Below are 27283 nucleotides of genomic sequence, written 5' to 3' on the forward strand. Positions count from 1 at the left end.
CGTTTTCATGATTTGTAAGTGCACTGCTAATTTCAAATGTGCTATGAACATGAGCAAAGCTTACAAATCAATCACCTTCAGCGTCAGTGCAAAAGCAACAATTAGCATCTTCGAAATCAATTTTATTCATATTCCATTAAGCAAAAAAAAAAAAATCATTATCTCCCTAGCGTCCGCTCGTCGAGTCTTACTGGGTCGCTTACCTAACCTGAAGATTCGACAAGTCCGTTTTTTACAGAAGCGACTGCTGTCTAACCTTCCAACCCGCGAAACGAAAACCAGCGCAACACAGTTTAGGTCACATACCTCCGAAATGCATTTCTCGGGTATGTGGGTTTCCTTTACCGCTGACCACGTAATAAGCATTTATGATCCAAACATGAATTCGATAAACGATTTCGAAAATCACAGGTTTAGGGCCATGCTACGATTTAAATGAGTCAAGCGTTCTTTCAACTGGGCTACCACGGCGCGACAGTACAAAATTCATTCCTACCAAATAAATGAAACTACAACCCAGGCTTCTGACAATCAATAAGTTCACATAGTTCTAACATACGAGTGGATAGTATTTCGTCTGTACTCAGCACGTTGTGGTGTCACTAAATCTTCGTTACGAAGGGACGACAGATGTTGAAACCGGCCGCTGGTATAGCGATATATGCGGTGATGTGGACACATTACTTGTAATCAAGGGATGAATGTACTGGTGGAAAACTTATAGGTAAGTATATTGAATACAAGTGAAAATTGTGTTAAATTAAAGTTTTATATTTTGGGGAATGATAGGGAGTCTGCATAAAGAGTGAAATGATGAATTACCTATTTATACATAATATCCATTTTTTTACTAACAAAGTATTTAATAAATTAAATAAATATTTTTTAACATTTTTTTACATTGATGATATAGGTAAAAAGAACCCCTGATGATCGACATAATAAAAAAAACAAAAAAGGTCTTGCCATATTAATTTTCTTCATTATATAATTATTTTATTAAATTTACAACTACGTAGATTTTTATTAGTAAACATTACAATTTAGCTATGGCAACTGCGATGCGCATTAAGGGTGTGAATTGTGCATACAATGCACACCGTGTTTGCAGGTATGCACCTGTGCATATTAATTATGTTTTAGTACCGAGGGGAGCCATGTCAGGGGCCTTTTGGCAGCTCAATAATAACACTGACACCAGGTTTGATGAGGTTCGTAATCCATCTCACAACCCACAAGACAGAAGAAATGCCTAAGGGCCTCACTAGGACACCATGATGGCGCCACTACGGTGACTCTACCACCAACAAAATGTACGCAGGTGACATCTGACGTCTTGTTGGCTGCGCAACCAAGTAACCAGGTAACCAACTAACCAGATGAAGTAGCGTTTATACACAGTTACACACAACCCATATGATGGAAGAGAGAAGAAGCGTTTATACAACTGCATACTTTTTTACACGGTGAGATATGGTCCTAAAAGGCAATCTTAAAATGACACACGGAACTTAGTATATATGAAAGACTGATTATTAGACATAAGTACCTATTGAAGACTACACTCAGACTAGACTTATATCCCGGAAAATAATGAATCATGGAAACCGTTGAAATCTTGTAATAATACTCGTACAAGGCTATTTTAAAGATGGTTGACATTCCTAGCGTTTCACTTTTAGAAAGTTACCCCTGTCTTTGGAGATTTAATGAGTTAAGTTTTCGAATAATTCGCGACTTCGCGACTTCTAGAAACTTCTGGAATACGTATTTATTGAGGTTAACATTCGTGATTTAATGTATCTGACTTACATCGTAACCAATTACACTAATGCTATGCTATGCTATGCTTATTTAGAAAAGGAGGTAAATATCTAGAATAATCTTCTTATATCGCGTGAGTTGTGAGGTGGATTACTAACCTAAGCAACCCTGGTGTCAGGGTTATTATTGAGCCGCTAAAATGCCCTAACATGACTCATGTAGCGACTACGTACTTACATAAGTAAGTAGTAACCGGGACCAACGGGTTAACGTGCCTTCCGAAGCACGGATCATCTTACTTTTGTGGTCAGGTGATCAGCCTGTAATGCCCTAACCAAACTAGGGATCATAAAGTGATTTTTCTGATATGTCCCCACCGGGATTCGAACCTAGGGCCCCGGATCGTGAGCACAACGCGCATCTACTGGACCACGGAGGCCGTTATCTAGAATAATAATACTACTACTATACGTCGGGAAAAAACAAATGAATAATACCTTACCTTATTTAATATTTAATCGCGTATTGGCCCGTTTGGAAATACTTGACCTTGTTAGTTATTTGTACCAAAAATAAGAATATAGAATAGGTATTTCTTTGATAAGAGTGAGGAAGCGAAAGTGATATCTATACTACATAGTATTATTTCTTACTCTGCCACGATCGGCGCTAGGGGAAACATATATTATTTCTATAACCGTCATATGTTGGTATACCTACCTACCAAGAATAATGCCACCTTGGAATACTCTACAAATGGTTATAATGTCAATTGTGTTGTCAATTTGGAGGGAAATTCCTGTTTACCAGTTTGCGACTTCAAAGCAATGTAGCTTTATTTAGAGAGATGTAATATTCACGCACTCGCTCACACACACGCACACTTAAATATCTACTTATTTATGTAAGTATACATGTTTATGTTACCATTAGGTAAAGTTAGAGAATAGATACACGTTTGAAGTATTTATTTAGAGTACCTTCAGTGAAGGTTAACTTAACGTATGATGAATATAATATATATTATTAGCATAACATGTCAACACGCCTGTGTTCTCAAAGAGGCAGGACTATATATTATACCTCTTTTATAGTAGGTTCACCCAGTTATGTTTAAATCCCTTGTATTAATACAGGCTGTTATTGACATCGTAACGAATACTCAGAGGGATGATTCAGACCATGATTCTGGGTAAATATCAAGTGGAATTTTTCATCTCAAAATTCATTGTATTATTAATATTTTTAAATTATTTTCAATTCTATACTTTTGCGATGGAAAAATCCACTTGATATTAACTCAGAACCATGGTCTGAATCATCCCCAAAGTAGTCATTACGACATCACTAACAGCCTGTATAGCGAGACTAGGCCGAGCACAAATTCTGGTAACCACGTGATACAAATTACCTATCACGCAAACATGAATTCAAACTCATAAAGTCGAATTCAGTGCACACAACAATGTAAGTCACGCGCAAACAGGGCTATCAAGGATATATAATATGATTTGGGGGGTTAAAAAGGCCACATCAAAGCAATTCATCTAAAAAAGCAATAAAGCTATTTGACATTTGTTTGCATTGCCCACTTACCTACTTTCATATGCGCAAATGTCGAATCTGCAATTCGCATATCGAATATTGCATTGTTAGACGAATTGCTTCCATGTGGCCTTTTAACCGCCCTGTTTTAAAAGTGTTTGTATTATTGGAGAGATAACGTCTATATTAGAAAAATACTTATGCAACCGACAAAAAGATGTAAGTATGTTTCAAAGCATTTGTAACGCAGAAGAAAGTTTTCAAAGTTTCTTTTTAGCCCGAATGTTAGATGCTCCGCAAAACAAATATTTTTTTTTAAGCTACGTCGAAAAACGCAAATTTTATTAATGAGTACTCCAAATCACTGTGATCACTTACAGCTCCTTTCTTACCAGCCTATGATGGAAATTGATATATTTGTATATGTACCCATTTGTATAATTATGTATTTGTATTGTATTGTATTGTACCCACACATATGGTCTATTACGGCACGTAATCAGATATTCTTATGTGCAACTAGTCTGTGGAACACTCTGACTGGACAAACCACCTGTTTGACAAATGTCCAGGACATGAAGACGCTAGATCTCAAAGACGTTGTTTTCCAGAGTTATATGATGCCGTAAGTGGTGAGGACAAAGGAGAAGACCCACTGAACTTTTAATACCTATAGATGATAGCTGTTACCTACGCGTTAGACTTGGTTTACCTTTCACTGACAGGCGTCAATAGCCGGAAGGAATTATTCGGAAGTTTCTTTGACATGATGTTAATACCTGACTGAACTTAATTAACTTTTGGCTTGGTCCCGGACTGAAAACTGGCGTGGTATATTTCATGTTTTTGTCTAAAGTCATGCATGAAACGAACCTATTCCATGACGTTAAAAGCAATTTGAATGCATCCGTGCTATTTACTTTGTTACTTATACTCTACTTACAGTATGTTCGTTCTTTCCCAACCAATTCCAGACACATTAACATAATATACTGAGTTATAAATACGTTAGGTACACAACTTTTGACATTAAAGCTTTTGTGCACTCAGGAACTTTGGACTTGAATTTACCTTTGTCTTCTTCAGCTACTACTGACAAATAAAAGCACCTTTAATAATAATAATATGATTTGACCTGGTTGTCCTAAAAAGTAAGATTCTTCCATACCTCCACTGACCCGCAGTAGAGCAGCGTGGTAGTATATGCTCCATACCCCCAGTTGCCTAGGAGTGGGACATATACAGGCTGTTTATGTTTTATGTTATGACGTCGCTGCGCATAATTTATTGACTTAAAGTGTCTAGAAGTCAGTAGAAATATGTACGTGATAAAAATAAAAATTAGGGTAATAAATTTCAAGAGAGAAAATCCGTTAGAAGTTTGAGATTGGTTTGTAGTCCAACCCGCGGTGCCGCTTCAAGTTTACAAATTGCTTCGGTATTCTATTTGATATTTTTCTCAAAATATACTTTTCACTCGTTAAACTTGTAGTAGGTAGGTACGTGTGCGAGAGCGCTAAGGTTCTAAAATAAGCCATAACATTAATAATAAAAGCTACCGCCTTGGGACCACTCAATCTTCGCCAGTACATATTTCTTGAAATAAATACAAATTCCTTTCCCAGACGTATAGTACTGCACGTCTGGCGTAAACTACCAAGTTTACTTTAGTGGTGACACTTAAGAATTGTAGTCCACAACAGTAACTTTCTCATGATGAAATAGAAATATATGGGGTGTGGTAAGAAAACGAGGCATTGCATTAAGTCGTTAGCTAGCGGAAAGAACGACTGAGTCGCCTCCGGTCGCGTGTCTCAACACCTTTATTGTACTTAGACCGGAGGGAAGACACTTTGTCATACCACCCTTTGTTGTTCAACTAATGCTTCTTAATGCGGTCGGTGTACCTAAGAGCTCGGAAATGGCTCGAGTCGTTTGTGATTTCCTTTTTTTGCCGATTTAAAATGAGGCTATTCACTGAACGTTGTCTTATGAGTAAATTGGATAAAAGTGTCTAAAGAGATTTGGTGAACGTGGCTAGTATTCCAAATGGCGGGTACGCGAGTAGAGTGGGAGGCTTAATAAAGTTACGCAATAAAGATCTCTAAATAGTCACGATTATCCAGGCTTCGTTATAGTGTGCCAATAGCATAAAATATTCCTTACTTTAACTATACAGCGTGTAAGTGACATCGTAACGAATACTAAGGGGTATGATTCAGACCATGATTCTGAGTTGGTATCAAGTGGAATTTCCTGTCGGAAAATTCATGAAAATTTTAGTGTATTTTTAAATTATATTCCGTTCCATACTTTTGCGACTTAAAATTCCACTTGATATCAACTTAGAACCATGGTCTAAATCATCCTTCAAAGTTTTCGTTACGATGTCACTAACACCCTGTATTTACCATTACTGTGAAACTATACGCAAATTTGCGTAAGTTGTTGTCTAATACGTGTTATAATAATATCTTTATTCGTCTTTAATACAAAATGTACATTTAAGGAGACTTGAAAATAAATGTATCATTTAAAACAGTGTCCACTTCCTTAATGAGCAGAGTGCAAGAATTCCAGTTGTAGACATCTTGAAAGTACAATTAACATTCAGGAATACTGCACTATTTTATTTTAGTAAGAACTATTCTCGTCTCTTAGTGAAGTTAATTGTGTTTCCAGTTACTAAATCCAAGTTAATGAGACATCCACACCAGTAAGCAAACTGGGTGGACTTGCAACAAAATGTTTGCTTCGTAGAACACTTGTGACTAAGACCCCGTAACAACTTCTTAAAAGCAGTGCAAAACAGACAGTCAGGTCGTTTTACTTTGTTATAGGTATGGAATTCAACATTGCCTCCCAGAGTCACGAGCTATAAGGAGATGTAAGTAGATCACAAGCAACCTGATAGATGTTCCGCTTTTCGAAACGGATTGACATTCGATGACAAAAGGACGAAAAATTACTGATATCAAATGATAGACGAGGTACATAATGAACAGTAATAACACTAAATTTACATCATTTTGAATTTTCTAGAAATATACTCAGTCTCACCCTGGGCGGTTCGAATATAAACTGACATCTGATACGCTTATTTGAAGTCGACGCTCAATGTTGTAGTTGCGTTTAATCATGCGAAAATACAAATAAATAAATAAAATATATTTATTAACCAAAACATACTCAACATGACTGTTATACAAAAAAATATAAGTTGAAGTTATACATAATCAATATTTGTCCTTCTAAACTAGGAGAACCTGTGTCTTAGGAGGCAGTATTCATCTATGAGCTTATTATTAACTTATAAATTTGTGCTCGTAAGTATTAGGTTAAAATGTTTGGAGGGTCTGTTAGGACGCGCGCGTGTGTGTGTGTGTGTGTGTGTGTGTGTGTGTGTGTGTGTGTGTGTGTGTGTGTGTGTGTGTGTGTGCGTACTTAATATGTGTGTAAGGTTTTGCGCGCATTTGAGTTAGGACTAGACAGTTAGTATTTTCTCCGTATCAAAAAATACTATGGAGTGTTTTCTATACGCGACTCAACCACTATTGATATGAAATCAGGACATGTCTAAGAGTGTTTTAACAGCAACAAAATAATAATTATGCGATGTCCTATGATTCAATCATTACCGCAATAAAAGTAGGTATCATGAATATCAAGTGCTTCATTATAACAATACCTACGAATAAACTCCACCTAGTAAAAAAAATCATCTCGATATTTTCAGTAAAAATCTCATCAAATTTGAGTCAACAGACCTCATACAATCGAGAGGTATACAAATAAACAAAATCTGTTCGTTTGAACAATACTCGATCACTACGTTACGTTATTGGAAGATATTAATTTAATATTTATTTGAATTGTTTGAAAACACCGATATTTAATGGTATTTTTATACCAATGTCAAATGGAAATTTATTGTGGTCGCTTTTCCAATATCTAAGATTTTTAAAACTGTGTTAGTTACCAGTAACGTTATAGTTCTCGAAATAAAATCAACTAAATATATTTTTCACTTCCACAGCACGAAAAGGGTGCTTTTCGTAAAGAGCGTTTTATTCCTTCGCGAGAAAAGTAGCTTTTTAATTTTATAGGTACTCGAATTTTCCCATTGAAAAAGGCAATGTCACATATCGATACGGCCTGATCTATAGTGTAAAGTCTGCATTTATTATGTTTATTTTTAAGTATGTATTGCTTTTTAAAAACGAAATTCAAATATCCACAGAAACGAAATTGCTGTCTTTCAACAGTTTTATAAAAAAAAACATTTTCATTTTTTGTTCGTAAATACCTATACGGACTGTGTCGAATATTTAATATAATAGCCAAATCAATCCAGCCATTCTTAAAGTAATGCAGTTACTGACTAACAGAAATAGATATTTATTTATTTACCAAGATGTTTTAAACTTTACGAATAAAAGTGACATTTCAGGTAGAATTACGCAAGAAACCTGCATTTGTGAATATTTGAGATGAAACCCATCTCACCTCGACTGAATAAATAAACAAGCAAGAATTTCATACCCCAGAGCTTTGAGTACGTCAGAACTCGTCTGCACCCAAAAATGGAAAACTATTTCAGATTTCACACGAAAATGTTACCTTAATAAAAGAAAGATAAATTACATGTACCTATTACTCCGACACAGCTTAAACCCCATGTGAATAAAGTGAACTTGAATAGTAGATCCTAAGCTCTAAAGTACTGTGAACTTCTTCTGTTTTGGAGTTGGAGGGTTAAAAACCAACCTCACCAATCCTAGTGTCAAGAGTTTTTATTTAATTTCCAAAGGCTTCTAACATGGTTTTGGCTATGTAATAACATAAGCAATTAGTATGTAACGGCCTCCGTCGTCCAGTGGTTTGAGCGTTGGGCTCACGATCTGGCAGTCTCGGGTTCAAATCCCGGTTGGGCCACATCAGGAAAATCACTTTGTGATCCCTAGTTTGGTTATAGGACATTACAGGCTGATCACCTGATTGCCCAAAAGAAAATTATCCGTTCGGAAGGCACGTTAAGTCGTTGGTCCCAGTTACTACTTACTGATGTAAGTTAGTAGTCGTTACATGAGCCATGTCAGGGGCCTTTGGTGGCTCGATACTAACCCTGATTGATAGAGTTGGTAATCCACCTCACAACCCACACGATAGAAAAAGAAACAAATAGTAACCGGCACCAACAGCGAAGCATGAAATCAATGTAAGTCCCCATTTTATTAGGTACATTCTCAAACTACCTGAATTTCAGAAGCATTTAGAAACTTCCTAGAATATTTTCCTCTAATGATATCAATCTCAAAGTTGACGTGATATTGGATATCGAAGACCAACCAGCTATAAACGTAAGGGAATTGGATTGCGCTTTATAAGCAGCAAAACTATTTGAAATTACGATCGTGGTAATGGATAAACAGAATTAACTTTTACTAGAAATGCCGTAATATTTTAAGAGCTCTTTTTTTATAAGGCAATTACTTAATTTGATCGATCTTTATTAAACAACACATTAAGAAATTAAAGTCATTATGATATCGACGTTTATATAAATTAGGCATGTATAATATTGTTATAGAAATGGGAACCGTTCTTTTAATAAAGGATTACGTGCCTGTTACATTGTAAAGATACAACAACATCGAATAGATCAGTGCGTTAGAAAAGTGTTAGTCCACTTCCCGAAAATATAACGCAAGTACCCTATCTGTCCATGGTGTATAAAAATCATCATCATCCCTCTAGCATTATCCCGGTTTTCCACAGGGTCCATAACCTGAAGATTTGACAGGTCCGGTTTTTTACAGAAGCAACTGCCTGTCTGACATTCCAACCCGCGAAGGGAAAACTAGCCCAATACAGGTTAGGTCACATACTCGGAGGTATGTGACCTAACCTGGGCTGGTGGTGTATATACGATATACACAAATTATATAATATGCCAACGGTACACGTGCAAATTTTATAACAGTGCCTATTCCAGACTCGCTAGCATCCCTAAACTCGAGTCCCCTGACGTTTGACACCCGCAAACTCAGAAACGTGGAAAATAAAATACGTGTTCCATAAATACATGTATAAAGCCTTAAACCTCGTATTCACTAGGGGACAAATACCCCGACACGTATCGCCAGCGATGTGCGGTTTTGAGCGACGTAGCGCGACATCGCTAGACGTCCTTATCTCACGACCGTGCCATATAGTTTCATGCTGCCAGACGAATGTCATAAAGTCTGGTGAGGTGCCGTTGTCCACCATCACACGATCACGCGACATCTCATGCATTTCTAGCAGAGCGACACGTATCCGGTGACAATTATTATTGTCCTCAATACGAAGCCTTATTGTACGAGTAGTTGAAACGAGTAAGGCACCCTTACTCATATCACATGCTCACGACTTTATCCCTAATGGGGCAGGGCAAGATGAAATATGTACCCTCATAACACCGAGCTTTCTTTTTACCCTTAGGTACTTACTCGGGTTTTAATGAAAGTCTCTAGCTCTAGACGCATGCTCTAGTAGTTAAGTACTGAATCCGCACTCTACCACGAAGGATACAATTATGATCCTAACGATCCAATTAGTACCTACTCTTGCCATAGTGGTGGAAAACAAACACTTCAAGTACCCGGTACCGACCTCGTGTCACTGCGTTTTCAGCATTTTGTAGGTATCGGGTCTATTCCGGTCGCTTTACTCTCTCAGACAGTGCCCTGATCCAACGTCCGCGCAAGTCTTTCAACGGTACACACCGAACTCCATACAGCATGGTAATGTTGAACTATGTAGGTACTAAGCACATAGTCAAATAAATCGCCAATAAATGGTCGTTAAAATAAACGTGTCAGTAAAAATTACACTTGAAAATTCATACCAACACCGTGTATAAGCACCTTTAAGTATGGTGTTTATTACACCGCCATCGGTACGAAAGCTTGTGAACAGACCGAGATATTTTCCAAGGAATGTTTGAGGTGCCGAAATGATTTCACGCATTAATGTAAAATCCTTGTCGGCTGACAATTAGGGAATTCGCGGAATGTTTTGAGATTCAAATATTAATTATTATGCGTTTTAAAGTACTTCCTAATTACAAAAGCACGTTTTGGTTTCCTCATTATAATGTGTAAGGTCTTGGAAGTTGAATTCATTTTTGGATAAGGATAGCTTTACATAGTAAGAAAATTATAACTGCTAACAACATCGACTGGAGATGAAAAATAAAAAAGTTATTAAAATTATTAAGTCCCTACTTACAAGCTAGCTAGTGGATTATAGGATCCACATCTAAGTATTTTTGGGTATACCCATAGCTTAAGTAGCGGCTTAATAATTTTAATAAGTTCACTTTTACTTTTTGTAGGATATACGAACCGCCTAAAGCTTTCTTTTGCGTCTTTTCACTTCGTTTTTAACTTCATTACTCAAATTCCAAGGTCTATATGTAAATCATACAAAAAAATTGTCCCTTGGATAATCTTCAAGTAAGAAATAAATAAATATAACTTCTATATTGCTTTCGTGGCAAATAAACTGAATATATAGGTCAGACATAAAAGTTAATAAACGTGCTTTTTATGACGGTTCACTCTATTATAAGTTAGAATGTAATAAAGAAGACTTATAAATTCGATTTAGGAAAGTGTTTCACATTACAAAATTTATGGGGAAACAAAAAACAAAGTCAAAAAAGTATTTATATCAAGATTTACCTATAGTTGTTATTTAACTATAGTTATTAATAATTCGTTTCCGAGACGCACATCCCATCACCAGAACTACCACCTATTATCTAAGTATAGACTTATTCGATTCTTATAAAGAGCTTATATCCTACAAAATGTAAACTACAACATTGATATTGTTGTAGAGTAACGATTGAGTTACTCAGATAATAGTGTGTAGGTAGTGAGCAAAGTAATGAGCGTCTCTATTTAAAGTCAATTAGTTAACACATTTCAAAGTACTTACAACGGATGTACTTTGCGAATCAGCGTACAAAAATTGCCAATTCTATGATAATTTTCACAAGAAAAGGGCATTGTTTCTCTGAAGATTTTATAAAGACAAAAGAAAATGGTTTCAGTGCAACTGACTATTATCGCGAAATGTTAGAGTTCATTACCTCTTTTGTTTGCTCGAGATAATATCCAAGCTATTTTGTTCGATGTAGTACAATGTAAAATGTATAGACGCTGCATTATCTAGCAATATGGTCATTAATGTTTGCAGTTTTGTTAAAATGAGAAAATCAAAGTGACTGCACTGCACACACAAATGTCGATACTTTACATAATATGTACCGTCTGTTAGTAATAAAACCGTGATACCTAAATAAAACGAAAGAGGTTTTTGCATAGTAGAGCGACACAAATTAGGCTACGCAAAAAATAAAATAAATATGTTAAATATTAAAGAAAAAAATATAATTTTGGCATTTGTTTATTCTGCGATTGAATTAATTTTGTCTAGGTTTGTCTCCCATACATTTTCGCAGTTCGCAAATTGACAGTAAAAATTGAATACTACCTACTCACAAACAAGTCGCACCCTAGTTAAGTGGACCCGATATGCAAAATAGATTAGTGTAATTCGTTAACAACATTTCCAACTTCAAAACTTCAAGCGGGTCCCCAGGGGTGCTATAATTTCAGATTAGAAGGGCGCCCAAAGAGGCCTTCACACTCTATAATCCTAATCGGCCAGATTTTGTTTCATGCGTGGATTTACAACTCAGGCGGTTTAATCTACATTTTGCAATCAAGCTTATGGCCACTTTATTGAAATTTAAATAAACTTATAAAAGAAATTAGGTACTTGACTCACTAACATGATTGATTGGAAAATTGTGCAAAAGCTTCACATTATAATGTAGTCAATCGCTAAGATCGGATTTTGACTACTTTTGATACACATGCCTATTTCCCACCGGAGTAAGCAGTGACTATGGAATTCCATTTGCTTCGATCCTGACGCACTTCTCTTGCTTCCTCCACATACACGCACGCAGGTTCAGAGTAGATTGTACTGAATCTCTTCGAAGTACATCTCCATCTCCAATTCGGTCATTGTTCGTCCTTTTAGGTTTTCCTCTGCCAGCTCTACCACCAACTTTCCCTTTATGTACAGTTTTCGTAATCCTATAATACATACATACATTAATAGCTTATATCCATCCCACTGCTGAGCATAGGCTGTCTCAATCAAAGGAGATACGAACATACTCTACTGTAAGTTCTTTAGAGTATTAAATGTTTAATTTTGTTAAATTGTACGTCCAATAAACAATATTTAATTTTGTTACAAAATTTTGCGCATTTGTAATAAAAAACTGTCGACTAATTTCATTTCCTTTCTTCTCTACACCGACATCAACTCGCCTCCCGCGAATGACAAATCTCATTTCCTGACAATATTCCACACAAATAAACGTCAAATTTTGATCCTTTCCACCCTTAAAGATATTGCAAAAAGGAACCTATTTATGTAATGGAAAACAATGTTTTTGGCCACAATAAAAGCCTTTAACAGATTGACGCAATTTGGTAGATTGATTTTCTTTTTACTCCACACTTTGTATTTTTAGAAATAAATCGTATAATAAAGAAAAGCTGGGAACGCGACGTATTGTGCGATTCTTTAACCCAGTTTATTGTCACACTTCCGGTACGTTTGTTGAGGAAATGTTTACTTATTGACCTTCATCAGCTCATGGAAACCCACTGCGAATCTATGGGCATATTTTTCCACTACTGACAAAGTATCTGATAGGCTTTTAGCCAGATAATGTGTCTTATAGCAGACAAGTTATGTAAATACTTCTCATTTCTATACTACATCGAGTACAAAATCCTCCTAAACAAAATTTCTTACTGCCTGATTAAAAAGTCGAACCCAACTTATGACGGTCAATACGCAGGGAATCCTACCCTACTTTTTTATAAAGTAGCAGAATACCCAGCTTTGTTAAAACCAGGTTAAACCCCAATTTGACCGGTTTGGTAGCCCTATCTGCGTCGTTAAATCCTGTTTACAGGGCGATAATGTCCTCTCGCCGCTAATACCTGCTATAATGTCGCTGAAACTTAACTCTAAACATTGTAGGACACTGTACTTAAACAAATTTTACACACTTGTTACAAGTATACCTACCGTAAACGTGATCATGTACACTTTTTGCTACTTGATTATCGTGTGGGGTAGTGAGTGACATAATAAACTCCGCTTTTATTGATTAACTAACATTCGTACAGTGTAATTATTTTCTCTTGCAAAGTATGGCCTATGAAATATGGTGTTGGAGGAGGATGGAAAGAATAAGTTCGACTGAAAGAGCTACTAATGAGAAAGTGCTAGTAAAAGTAAGGGAAAAAAAGCAAATATTGAGAGTTATTGAGGACAGAAGAGACAAGATGATTAGACACCTAATAAGACACGACGAATTTATTAAAATCATCATAGAAAAGGAAACTACAAGGAAAGGGGAAGACCAAGAAGAGCTTACATGGAATAGATTAAAGAGAAGGCGAACGTCGTGTCTTATAAGTGACGGACGTGAAGGACAATTCCTTCACCTCCTGACCAAAAGACCAATGTCTTTGATAGACAAGAATGCTACACCGACAAGAGCGTAGCTCTTAAATTAGAGATGATGTACCTAAAAATTGTATTGTTGCATTTACATCGATATAAAAAAAACGTTGGACTCGACTAACTTATAAGACATTTTGAGAGAGAATTGTAAAATGGAAAAAAAGTTAGAGTATTTTTTAATGAAAAATAATTAAGAAACAATTGTAAATAATATTTTGGTCGGTAGAGGTTCTGAAAATCTCAAGGCTATCGTCTTACAGACCTTAAAGACGTTACGTTTTCCGAATAGGGTCTCTAAACAACATTGAAACAAACACATTTTCAACCGTCTAAGATTTCTTTCTAAGATTTTCACAGTACTTCTTAGGTACCTAATTGTGCGATGTCTCGGCGACTGTGACGTCACAAGAAAATCTCAGAGAACAACATAAAGTCAAGACCTAGGTCTCATTAGAGCCAGAACTCAGTTTAAGAACGAAAAATTACTTTTTATTTACTGTACTGTGTGTTTTCTGTTTATTGCATGTGTGTTTTTCTAATGGGAAATAGGCGAGATCTTAAGTATGTATGTATACAGGGTGGCCCAGAAGTTCAGGTACAAAATGAAAAAATAGATAGAGGGGCTCATTGGCTACGAGGAACACCCCCATGTATATAATATATACATTATATTAATATATATATTTATATTACTCGGCTCCGATATTAAGTACTTTTCTGGAAAATTACGTCCGAATAAGTTTATTGGTAACTGAACTAGCTACATTAACTTCAGTACCTACCTATATAATATGTACCGTAATATGGTACCTAATAAAGTTTAATTCCGGCCATTCAAATTCAAATTCAAAATATCTTTATTCAGTAGGTAACATAGTTACACTTTGAATCGTCAATTTACATAACGAACGTCTCATCCGCCTAAAACTACTGTACCTAAACTTCACGAGGCAATTGTGACTCGACACACAATAGCCGACACCGCTACTTAATATCATTAATCATAAACCAGATCTATTGATTTGCTCAACTCTATAACGAATGCGTCACCAAAACACTGAAACTAGTGTGTCGACCTCAATATTTGCAAAAGTAGGTACGCACACAAATAAATCGCTTTGTAAAGAGGGAAAACAATTGAAGTCTCTCAATTAATAGCTTCAAACACAAATACTGAGCAAACAAACAGGTGAATGTGTAATGAGTTAAATATAAAAAGGAGTCCCTTTGTTAAATCAAATAAATAAAAAAAAATCGGCTATCATTAGTTTAGACTTATGCTGGAGTCCAACCTGCGTCCTCAAAGTGAGTGGCAAGCGTTCTACCAACTGGGCTATCACGGCTCCTTTTTCCAAATTACAAGCATTAAAGTAAAACTCCGAAATCAATACGCCTTCTAGTTTTTCAAGAAAAACAAAATGTTATCCAAAAGTCAGTGTCTAATAATATTTTAAATATAGATCAAAAATTAAAACGCACTACGCCTAGTTATAATAATGTAATTATATTCAAATAAAGACAATAATGACAAAGCTAGTCTATTTGAATCAAAATTTAAGAACTTAAAGTTAAATGAAAGACACACAAACATTCAACAGTTCTAACACAGAATGGAAAACAATTATAAGTTTATACGTTCTCTCCTAGTTTTCAAATAGAACACAAACAGCAGTTGAATTGGAGTTGAATATTGCTGAGAATAAAATGATAACAAAGATTTTAATAGACAGAGTTACCCTGAAGGTCATTGACATGAGCTCATCATTGAATTCACTCAAGTTCTTTTGAAAGGTCTCCTAGACTCGTGAACTCGTAACTTCATAAAAGCAATCTTTCTTACTTCTATGTAGTATTATTCCTTATTCTATATGCCTCTACCTAAATTAGATTTATTCTGCTAATGTATGTCAGATCAAGTGACGAATTCGTCTTACTTTCTAGACTTACTCTGCTGCTCTAAATATTCTCTGAAGATGTAATTTCTCACCTCAAACTTCTACAAATGTAAATATGAAAACACAGTATTCTGTTACAGCTACTTGTACCTATCATATAGTGTACTTATCAAGATTATTTACATCGTCTACAACACTTTATTGCGTAGAAAAATAAATAGAATACCGGACAGATTCCAATCAAACACAAGAAAAACGTTTCAATTAGTTCCAAATAACCTTATTACGGACAACGACAAATAGATTGCGCTCATCGGACGACAAAATCGGGTCGTTCGTAATCCGTACCAGAAGTTGTTGGTTCGAGACGAGATTAAGTAGTTTCGGTATTAACGCGAACCCCGGAATCAACTAAACAGCCATAGATTTTCTTCCTCATTAAACTTTGCTTCGCCTTACGACGGTTTCAGATAAGCTTAAGATAGAATACGGCAAGTTTGGGAAGCGTTTAGTAACGAGTCTTCTTTAATAGCCGGTTCATGTAAATAGACCGCAATGTAATTTAACAGTTAGAGCACTTAGCTTTAGTGTTAAGTTTGACTACACTGTCTGAGTTTCTGAAGGCGTTTGAATGGAACTGTTAGTAATTGGTTACTTACTTACCTATTAGATCATACATAATAAAGTTCCTACACTGAATCGTGTTTGCTTTTGCTTGTCGTTGGTTTTGTAGTAGCTTAGAAATCATGGCAATCACATGGTAGAAGGTCAATATGCGGGGTAGAATATTCACAATTATGTCAATGAATTACTAAATATTGATGTAATAACCAATATAATTTTAAATTACTAATACTTGTTTAAAGAACCTTTAATGTGTACATAATATGAATAAACATAAATAAATAGCCTATATACTTCCCACTGCAGTGCACAGGCCTCCCGTCAATCAACCGGAGAAGTTGTAATGTATAAGTTAAACATTAATTGGTCTTTACAATATTATAATTAATATCAAACAACTATATCAAATTTTAAGTTTAATAATAGAGTGAAACCTTATACAAAGAGTGTATTGTAGGTACTAAAAGCGTCCCAACTATTATATTGTCTCAGAGTGTCATATTTCAGATGTTCCCGCTGTCTTGAGTGTTCGTATCGCGCTTTAAAATTGTACGGCGGTAGAAATAGTTACAAGTATCTAGAACGGTTGCTATTTACAAGTTGAGCGATAGTGCCTCGGGCGGTCCCACAACTTCACACGAACTGACATTGTTCATATTTCAAAACTTTAAACGTATTTTTTTTCATATTTTCTGCCCGAACCATTATCACAACTCCATGTATAGGTACCAGTGTTTCAAGTTTTTCAAACATTTGCACAGTAATTACAAATTAAATTAAGGGAAATCCAATTATAAAGTTGGTATCTTCCGAAACAACAATTTAGTAATAAGTTATTTAAGCCAAATTATTTCATTTTAAGATAGATATGCCGAAATTATGAATTAGGTTATGCTCTGATTTATTTTATAATTCTTAGTAAACTTATCTATTACAATGACTACATTATTTGAGAACATTAAACAATGGAGGTCATTAAACACGTCGCGTCGATGAAAATGAATCGACCATCCATATCGCTAAAATAAGAATCAAACCTTTAGGCAATCTACAAATTCTCAGAGCAGTAGTGTAACAAAGATCTTGAGAAGAAGAAATTGAGATCCGTACACATTACCAGTTAGCATAAACAGTCGAGTAGTTGCGATACTGTGAGAACAGTGCATGGTAGAGGCACTTTAACAATCAATATTTTATTACATTTGATGAGCTCGGTGGCGCAGCGGTAAACGCGCTCGGTCTGCGACTTTCGCAAAGGCCGGTCTTAGGATGGGTGACCACAAAAAAAAGTTTTCATCTCGAGCTCCTCCGTTCTTCGGAATGCACGTTAAGCCGGCTGCATTAACAGTCGTTAATAACCATCAATCCGCACTGGGCCCGCGTGATGGTTTAAGGCCCGATTTTCCTATCCATCCATAGGAAAGGCCCGTGCCCCAGCAGTGGGGACGTTAATGGGCTGATGATGATGATTTTATTACATAACATACATAAACAGCCTATATTAAGTCCCACTGCTGGACACAGGACTCCCCTCAATCAACCGGACCCCTCCGGTTGTATGGAGCATACTCCACCACGCTGCTCCAATGCGGGGTTGGTGGAGGTGTTTTTACGGCTAATAGCCGGGGCCAACGGCTTAAGTGCCCTCCGAAGCACGGAATCATCTTACTTTTTCGGACAATCGGGTGATTCAGGCCTGAAAATTCCTTACCAAACAAAGGACAGTCTCACAAGTGATTTCTACAATGTCCCATCGGGAATCGAACCCGGACCTCAGATCGTGAGCCTAACGCACTAACCTCTAGACCACGGAGGCTGTTTTTTAGTATCAGGGATTTTCTCGGATTTTTTTCGGATTACTAAATGTACTTTAGAGACATACTTCTACTTGGAAAAGTTTACCGTATGCGTTAGATACACCTTTAAAATGTTGGCGTTTATCGGTAACTATAATATCAAATAATAGCATTTGTGGGCCTTTTTCTTCCACCCTCAAGTTTAAATAGTAATAACAAAGTTTCAGTGCGATCGTTGCTAGCGTTCTTGGAAACTGGTTTGGCGACAAACTTTTTCATTGAAATAACTAACTGTAACAAAACAAACAGCGTTGAAATAAAAGTCAAACAAACCTTAACTTTCCTTCTACATCAAGTGTATGTTTGTTAGCTATTAATGATCCTTTTGTTCTATCTGATGAGATCTCGTTTTAATTAAACAGCTATAGAAATTACAATCCCTTTTTCTATTGTTTCCTAAATTACGATCTCAAACCTAAGTACCTGAATGGTACTTACCTATTTTCGACTTTAAAAGTAGAGTGAGCGGAAAGCAGGTTTTGTCTGGCTTCTTAGGAATACACCAAACTCTAAATTTGAAACTCATGTGTACATGAAATATCCTTTGTAAATGTTTGATTATAAAAACCGTTTGATGGCGTGATTTCCAGGTTTTAATTTTAAAAGGAATGCCTGAAGCCCCAAATTTGGAAATTGGAAATTCTTCTTGCTATATTTCTTTCTTTACTTACTTCCAGTCCACGAACATAAAATATACAATTATGAATGGATTATGATAAGTGTGAAATCAGATTTTGCTATTAAATTCACAACGCACACGAAAAGAATAAGAAGAATTCGGCAGATAATCTCCTAAGGCCGAGATTTCCAGACACAATAGTTAAACAATGGAGTTTGGATTTTAAAAGAACATTCGGTCTTATAACTTCAAGTAAGCAAGTAAGCTATATTCATTCTATTATTTGAAACAAAGTATTCTTCATTTATTAGCCAGGAAGTAGCTGCTACTGAAGGCACTTCACATGCAAAGAGATAGACGTTTGAGTTTCCTCTTGATCGCCTGAAGGTTTCCGCAGTACGTTTTCCTTCAAATGAGAACTGAGTGCATTTAATTGAAACACACGTTCATCTAATAAGATAAAGCAGGGGAAATCAGTTGTTTTCAGTAAGTTCTACTTGTGGTTTACGACCCAGGCGAGGGGTCGGGTTAAGAAATAATTCATATATGATGTTTGCATTTATATTTGTGATACCAACTAGATATCCTAAGGCTGAGATTTCCGGACACAATAATTTAACAATGGGGTTTTGATTTGGACAGGACATTCATTTTTACGAAATTATATCTCTAAAATAGAGTCAAATTTTCATTGCCTCGCTGTTCCTAACTCAAAGTAACATTATATAGGTACTTTGTTATACAATATTCTAGGCACATTAACCATTTCCACGCTAAAGTTAGTAATAAAGCGTATAAGTGGAGTAATTTGAGTGAGTTCTAAATTGTGGCAGATTGTCTTTGTTCAAAAGTGGCAGGGCCGGATTTAGAGGTGCTAGGGTACAGGCCAAGTAGTTAAATGCTTTAGATTTCAGCTGACGTAAAAGCTAGATATAACCAGCTTCAGACTTACGCAGTCGAGATATTCTACCACAAAATAATATAGCATCGCGCCGGTAGTCCCGAAAGGCTAGGCAGAGGTATATGGTATATACAGCTACTCCTAGCCAGCTATATTTAAGTCCCATGTAATGGAGAAGCGTGCAAGACTATTGCCATTATCCGGACACAAATCCTAGAAACCACCATGAAAATTATCAAGAATCCAAATATTGTAAAAATGCATAAAATATAAAATATATATTTATCTACAGCATATAGCAATATTTGCCTGTAATTTTACATATGATTAGGTTTGAAATAAGTATTTTAAATTATGATATTTATACGTACAGTGACTGGGTTAGGTACTAATATCACCTGCAATGATTAATAATTGTTTGTGAATATACCAACCTACAAAGGCAGTACACATCACATTTTACTTAATTCACGTGTTAGTAGAAAATAGTATGCTTGAGATGATAAGAAGTGAAATATAGTGAGCATTTAATTCCGAAGTTTAAAATATAATGTTCATATTTGAGATCACGAATGCTTTAACCGCAACTTCTGATATTAATCTCAAACTTCCCTCATTTAATGGGTCAACTGTATTTTTACTGATTTATCGTTTTACTACCGTTCATCCTAAACGAATCTTCTTAAAACGTAAGTATATTATATTAAATCTCTAAGATATAAAGGTCGTATTTTTCTTTATGCATATTAACTAACTTAAATAATATACACACTCAATGAGGTTGCAACCAGGATCGACTTATTTGTTTGTAGTCTGAGCGAATTTGAAAAAGCTACCTTGTATGTATTGTGTTATTTGTCATAAGTAGATAGATATAAGTGCTGTACTATCGGATTAGGATGGTCCTGTAATGATAGTTTTAAGTTTTGGTAAATAAATAAATAAATATATATTTATTAAAGTAAACTTCCATAATCCAATGAAAGTTCTGTTTATCCAACTTATAGTTGTTCAGTGCATATGACTATGTATTATGTAGCATACTTATTAAAAACAAAAGTTTATTAATAATTAATAACTGCTCAATCTATTTCTATCGGGTGGATTGTGAGATCATTTATCGACCTCCGCTATAGACTCCTGATATGGCTCACAACGGTTCAATAGAAAATTTAAACACTTTAACTTTAAATCCCGATTCTAATTCTTGTGGGGTCGAGTTTACGTTTCATAACTCAATAACATCAAAATTTAGATTTAACATATTCAAAATGATTCCTTCGAAAATTGTGAAGTAAACGCGATTGTGCCCATAATAACATGAAATTGAGGACAAACTTTGCATCAGGTCTAGGACCTATGGTGAGCAACTAACCGTAAGTTAGGCAATTTCTGAACGATCGCTTTGAAGAGTAGGCCGGTTATTTCATATAGCTAAGTAGGTAGCTACAGCCTACTATTAAACCGAAAATACTTAGTTCCTCTTGGCGAAATGATTAAAATAATTCAATAGCTTTTAAATAAGTAGGAGGATTTCTTTGAAGAATATTCCACGCCCTCCTTGGATATTGAAAAGTTGTCCCAGTCCAGAAAGAGAGCGAATTAAATCCAACTTTTTCTTGAACTAATGCGTAAACATAAAAAAGACACTTTTATTCCGTGACATTTTTTACACCCGTATCTAAAGCCAGGCTATTACACAAAATGAATAGTTCCATTCGTTATTTCCATTGAGTAACGTAACAGAGATAACAGAGAGATAGAAAGCCAATTAGCCAAACAGTTCTCTTTGATCGTTCGTTAGTCAACTCGCAGCCAGCGTGGAAAAAAACTATTCAATGCATTTCAGGTTTAAAATCCCGTTATAAGTCTTTAATTTAAAAATTCCATCATTGTTTAAAAATGTTCTTTTCTAAGCCACTAAAACGAACTTTGCAAAATATGCTTTTTACTTAATAACGAGAATAGAAACAAAGAAACGCATAACACAGCTTTCTAGAAGCAGCGAAAAAATAGCCGGAGAAATCACAAGAGAAACAAAAGCTCCAACAGTAACACAAAATATGCTAAATCAAGAAAAAAGAAAAACACTAGTATTTTATATAAAAGGCAGACTAAAATGTTTTCTGTGTCACTAAAGGAGATGCATTAAAAAATAAAGATAGGAATAACAAATAATGTTTAAAAATAATCCGCCTTACAAAAATTCCATTAAAAATAACTTATTTAAAATTAAACGGAAACTTATGGCCGTAATCCCTAATAGGCTTGGACATAGCCACAAGTAATCAAAGTCAACTTGCAGCCACAGTTGTGGGTAATACATTCATCACCATAAAAAAGAGCCAAAAAGACCCGGTGATGCTCGGTTGACCGAAAGTAGAAAACTCTCGGCATGTCATAGGAGCAAGCTACAAAGGCGGGCAAAGATCATGAAGCGTGGAAATCTGTTATTGGCGCCCTATACGTATATCCCAATAGGGGATAAAAATATTAGAAAAGAAGAGAAGATATAGAAGACCACTCTCTCGACAGGAATAGAAGACATTGATATAACCCACTCTCTTATGCCTGGGCGACTATGGCCAACTCTCCGCTCCCCACCAGCGTCTAAACTAGGTTTACAAACCCCCCCCCCCCCAACATAGTTTAGACTTAGATCGTGGTGTCAGATATCACACACACAGATGCGCGTGTACGCTAATGAAAATGTGTAATGTCTGTGTAAAACCAGGTTGTTTGTATGAAGTGTCCGGTGTGTGATTTAAGTTAAGACCAAAGTAAGACCCAGAGGAGGTGAGGATACGAATTGCTGCAGGGTGGAGAATTGCCGTTCCATACGTAGTATTTATTCTATGCAAAGAAATTAGGAAATATAATCACAGGCAAAATCTTTCTCAGTAGATGCCTATTGTAAATTATAAAATATTTATTACCATAATCATAGCTTTTGTCTCAGGGCAATTTGTAAAAGCCACCCAATGAATCTGCCTATATCAGCTGGATATAATATTGTCCACCCAAATCACGAACAATACCCCTCACCTTTCTGAAATAAAAACGATCCTAAAATAAAGGAATATTTTTATACGTTTCAAGCGTATATAAAATTGGATTTACGAATAACTGAGCATTGTCCGTGGCCATTCGTTAGACAAAAAAAGTAATGGGAAAAAAAACAAAACGCAAGGGTTCCTTACCGTAAAAGAAATACCTTTCTTAAGCAAAAACATAAGTTTTAGCTTTGTAAATTGTAAGTAAAATCTTAATTGTTTTAATGTTATTTTATGATTGTTTCTACCCGACTGGGGCGAAGCAAAAGAAGATTTATGTGTTGGACCGCTACATAGCGGTATACATACATATATGTAAGTATATATGCACGTCTGTTACCACCTAACTTATAAACCACTTGTCAGAATTTAATAAATGAGGTATCACTAGAAGGGTCATGATATTCTGGTGGTTATAAGCTATGTGACGTCACGCTAAATTCAATTTGGCGCCCTCTAGAGGACATAAACATATATAGTTCATAATATTTATAGTGCATAATATTGTCATACTTATTATGCGACGATTAAGAACAACATACTGTATCATGTAAAACACAACTTGAAATTCCCTTTTTTTGTTTTATAATTATTTCATATGACAAAATAATACATTTATATTCAACATTACAAGGAACCCTAAAATATAGAAGGCCATGCCCTCCGTCTCGAGTTCCTGCTGGAGAATTGCCAGTTACAGCTAACTAGTTTAAATGCAGCATGATGAGATACTGACTGAGCCAGGCAACTTTACCAGATAAAAAAGGAGTTTCGAGAACGCTTTTTTGATAAAATTACTTTAACCTACTCCTTTGGATACGATAAAAACTTCACTAATGTGTTTCGCAAGCCGTTTCTGATCTTTTAATGGGTTTAGCACAAGTAATGGTGGATAAGTATTCTGTTCTTTAATTTTAAATAAAGATTGGAGGTCGTCATTATCAGGTAGGTACATTACTTATATAAACCCTGGATATTTATTAAAACTTTATATATTTACTTATACAAATCAGGCAAAGTGAATATACTACCTACTTTATCAATTAAATATATCGTAAATATTTTGGTTCTTCTAATCTCTCACGTAAGACGAAACGATAATAATAACTTTATGTCACTTCGTCCACAGTACCAAAACAAAATGTAACAAATAAAAACAAACGATCATACTGTGAATACCGAAGCTGAGTGCAAAGGCTGATTAAAAAAGCTACTATTCCCACAAGCCCATTCCTCTCAGTCAAAATTTAATTAGCCAAATATAATGTTGGGGGATAAGTGTCTCGGAAGAATGGGACCAACAAATGCAATAAAACAAGGAACTACGTAAAGAGAAGAGACACTTCGGCCTGCTTTGGGAAACTTGCTCAAAAACAAAGCGGAATAAAATAACGGTCGGGAGCGCTTGTCAGCACAACATCCCCGGTTTCCCCGGTCCTAGTTATAAAACTGTTGAGGAACCAGATGCGGCGACATCTTTTGGTACTATACTCGCTAGAGTAGACATATTTTGGGAAAAAAGGACGACTGAATAATATTTAAGGATTTCCACGTTTTGCATTTGTTTTATTCCGGTACGCTTGTCTTGCAAATTGTCTACCTACATGGGAACAAAGCAGACAGAACTCTGTCCGAACTAAACAACGCACCTAAAATCTGTGTTCGATGTAATCAAAAAAAATTTTTTTTATAAAAAAAAAAACGTTTTAATGATCTCAAAATGTTTTAATTCAATTTTTTTATTATAAAATGTTTTATTAATCTTAAGACTTTTTTTCCAATTTGGCAATGAAATAATGTATTTTTAAGAATACATAATATCATTTTATATAACTGAAAGGCATTCCAAGACAAATGTTATCAATAACTCTAAAACAGCACGTGATTCAATTTATTGTATGAGATAAAAAGTTTAAAATCCGGAATGAATGAGGATCAAGGAAGATAGATGCGACGAGTTGACAGAGAGGAATGAACGCAATAAGAACGCATTAGGTTTCAAAACAAGACATTAGTACGTTAGGTACTGATGTTATTTATATTACATTTGAAAACGATGATTGGGTTCACTTTGGGCTATGTAACTAATAAAACCAGAATTAGATTATATTGTTATACTAAGGGCCATATCTCAATAGAACACTGTGGCACATCCACGGGGCGATAAAGTCGTAATAAGGCTAAAACTACTTAAGACTATAATATATTATCCTTAACAATATCTTTCAAATCGTCATATAAATATTTGATTTAACTTGTGTAAGTACCTAAAAAGTTGAACATGTGATGCTACATCCCTGACTGCCCCAATTGGGATGTTGTTTTCATAATTGTTTTAATTTTATACTTTTCTTCCTATACTCCGAACTTGACTCTTATCTGTCTCGACACCTGTCGAACTTACTCCCATCTAATTTGACTCCTTTGTAATCTCTAGCAACAAAGTTGACCTTTGACGAAGATTTTTTTGAAGAGGATTTTCCTGATCTGATTTGTATAATCCTTTGGTACGGACTCATATGCGCAAATGTAACAGCTTAAAGTCGTCGAGTAGAGTACGCTGAACGAATAAAAATGTTCGCATCCACTCAGAGTTTCATCGCAGTTGTTCCAACTACGATACTTATAGTTCCAAACTCAACTGTCTCCCGAACGGTTTTCTAAAAACGATTGCAAATAAATAAAACTGTTTGCTGCAACTTCTGAAATACGCGGTAGTTTTTCAGTATACACTGTTACTTTGAAAATACAATTGTGTTTTGCTTACCTCCATCGCACTACCACTGCGTCCCATGGCGAGCCCACATTGCTTTTTTAGATTGAAACTACCTGAAACAAGTAAATTTTGTTTTACGGTTAAATCTGTTAGGCTACGCGCGTGGAGAAAAGTTTCACATACATAGCCACGCCTGGGGTAAGACACAGGTGAATATTATATACCCACTTCTCGCCAGCTGGCGTCTGTTACATGGAAATTACATAGCTACATAATTATATTTTTATGAACATAGCTATGTTCAAGTCCCATGTAATAGCCATTAACCAGGCGCGAAACCTGTAACTGACATGATATCAATTATAAAGATCAAAACACGAAATCAGACTTCAGCCTAATAAAGGAAGTTGTAGAATATTTAATTTTGTTTTTTCTCTTAGAGGACAGATTACAAGTACTACGTTCTACCAAGTTCTTCTAAGTTTTTTTATATATATTTTTTCAATCATTACTTCTCAATAAAGAATAATAATTATATCGTCAACTGCCAACAATCTACATAGTAATTTGCCAACAAAAGAATTGAATTGGGTCCGAAAGAAAGAGAAGTAATTTCCTTATCGTCATTTCACAAAGCGAAATAATGAAGTTATGTTTGTGATTGCGTGCTTCAGCGAGTGGACAACGATCGAAATACATCGGCGATGCAATGTCTAGACGCCTACCAATTAATAGATCAAACGACCTCCGTCGGCCAATGGTTGAGCGTATATCACAAAAATTACTTTGTGGTCCCTAGTTTGGTTAGGACATTACAGGCTGTTCACCTGATTGTCCGAGAGTAAGATGATCCGTGCTTCGGAAGGCACGTAAAGCCATTGGTCCCGGTTACTACTTACTGATGTAAGTAAGTATTCGTCACATGAGCCATGTCAGGGGCCTTTGGCGGTTCAATAGTAACCCTGACACCAGGGTTGATGAGGTACTCCACCTCATAACCCACACGATAGAAGAAGAAGAATAGATCAGATATTAAGATGCACCCGAGAAAGGTCGACCAATCGCAATCATTGACGACGTGACCGGTCGACGTGTTTATGACCTTGAGTAAGCCAATCAGAATGCAGTATCCGCTTATTTATTTATATATTTATTTTCACGATACACAAAAGTTCCTTAAGTATATATCAAATAAGTCGCTAAACTGCAGGGAAGTTTTTTGGCGACGTTTGTGTATGTTGGCTAATACAACTAGCTGAGGAGGTAGTTGACAAAATAAATTCTACCCATGAGAAAAAAAGCAAACATTAGGTATCTACTTGGTTGTATTGTCGAACTACTAGCCACAGGGCCGTAGCTAGTCGCAATAGGGTAGTTTCCAACTAGTCAAATCAGTTACTTTTTACTAAACGTCAAATCACAAAATTCTTATGGAATTTGTATGAAAAAGCAACCAGTGACGTCATAGAAAAACGAGACAAAATGACGCACTTATTATTAAATTTTTCTTCATTAAAATTCATAAATAAGTTAAATAGAAAAAAGAAAACGGCTTTTGTCACCTTTAGATCTGTTTTTATATAATACTCAGAATTTCATTCATTATCTAACCTAGTTCTAAATACTTACTTTTATCATTAATTTAAGTATAATTTGTTTTTTTTTTAAGAAAGGTATGAATTTTTCATTTAATAATTATTAC

At 35.6% G+C, this 27283-nt stretch overlaps 1 protein-coding gene across 1 annotated transcript in view; it reads right to left on the bottom strand.

Moving 5' to 3' along the window:
• LOC126370379 (uncharacterized) overlaps nucleotides 1–27283 on the bottom strand; it is a 380386-nt gene that overhangs the window by 256203 nt on the left and 96900 nt on the right. Inside the window, exon 13 of the mRNA XM_050015216.1 lies at nucleotides 25633–25690. Coding sequence (XP_049871173.1) covers nucleotides 25633–25690 — 58 coding nt within the window. The remainder of the gene's footprint in view (nucleotides 1–25632; nucleotides 25691–27283) is intronic.

The sequence above is a fragment of the Pectinophora gossypiella genome, chromosome 10 (genome assembly GCF_024362695.1).
Source record: "Pectinophora gossypiella chromosome 10, ilPecGoss1.1, whole genome shotgun sequence".
Taxonomy (NCBI): domain Eukaryota; kingdom Metazoa; phylum Arthropoda; class Insecta; order Lepidoptera; family Gelechiidae; genus Pectinophora; species Pectinophora gossypiella.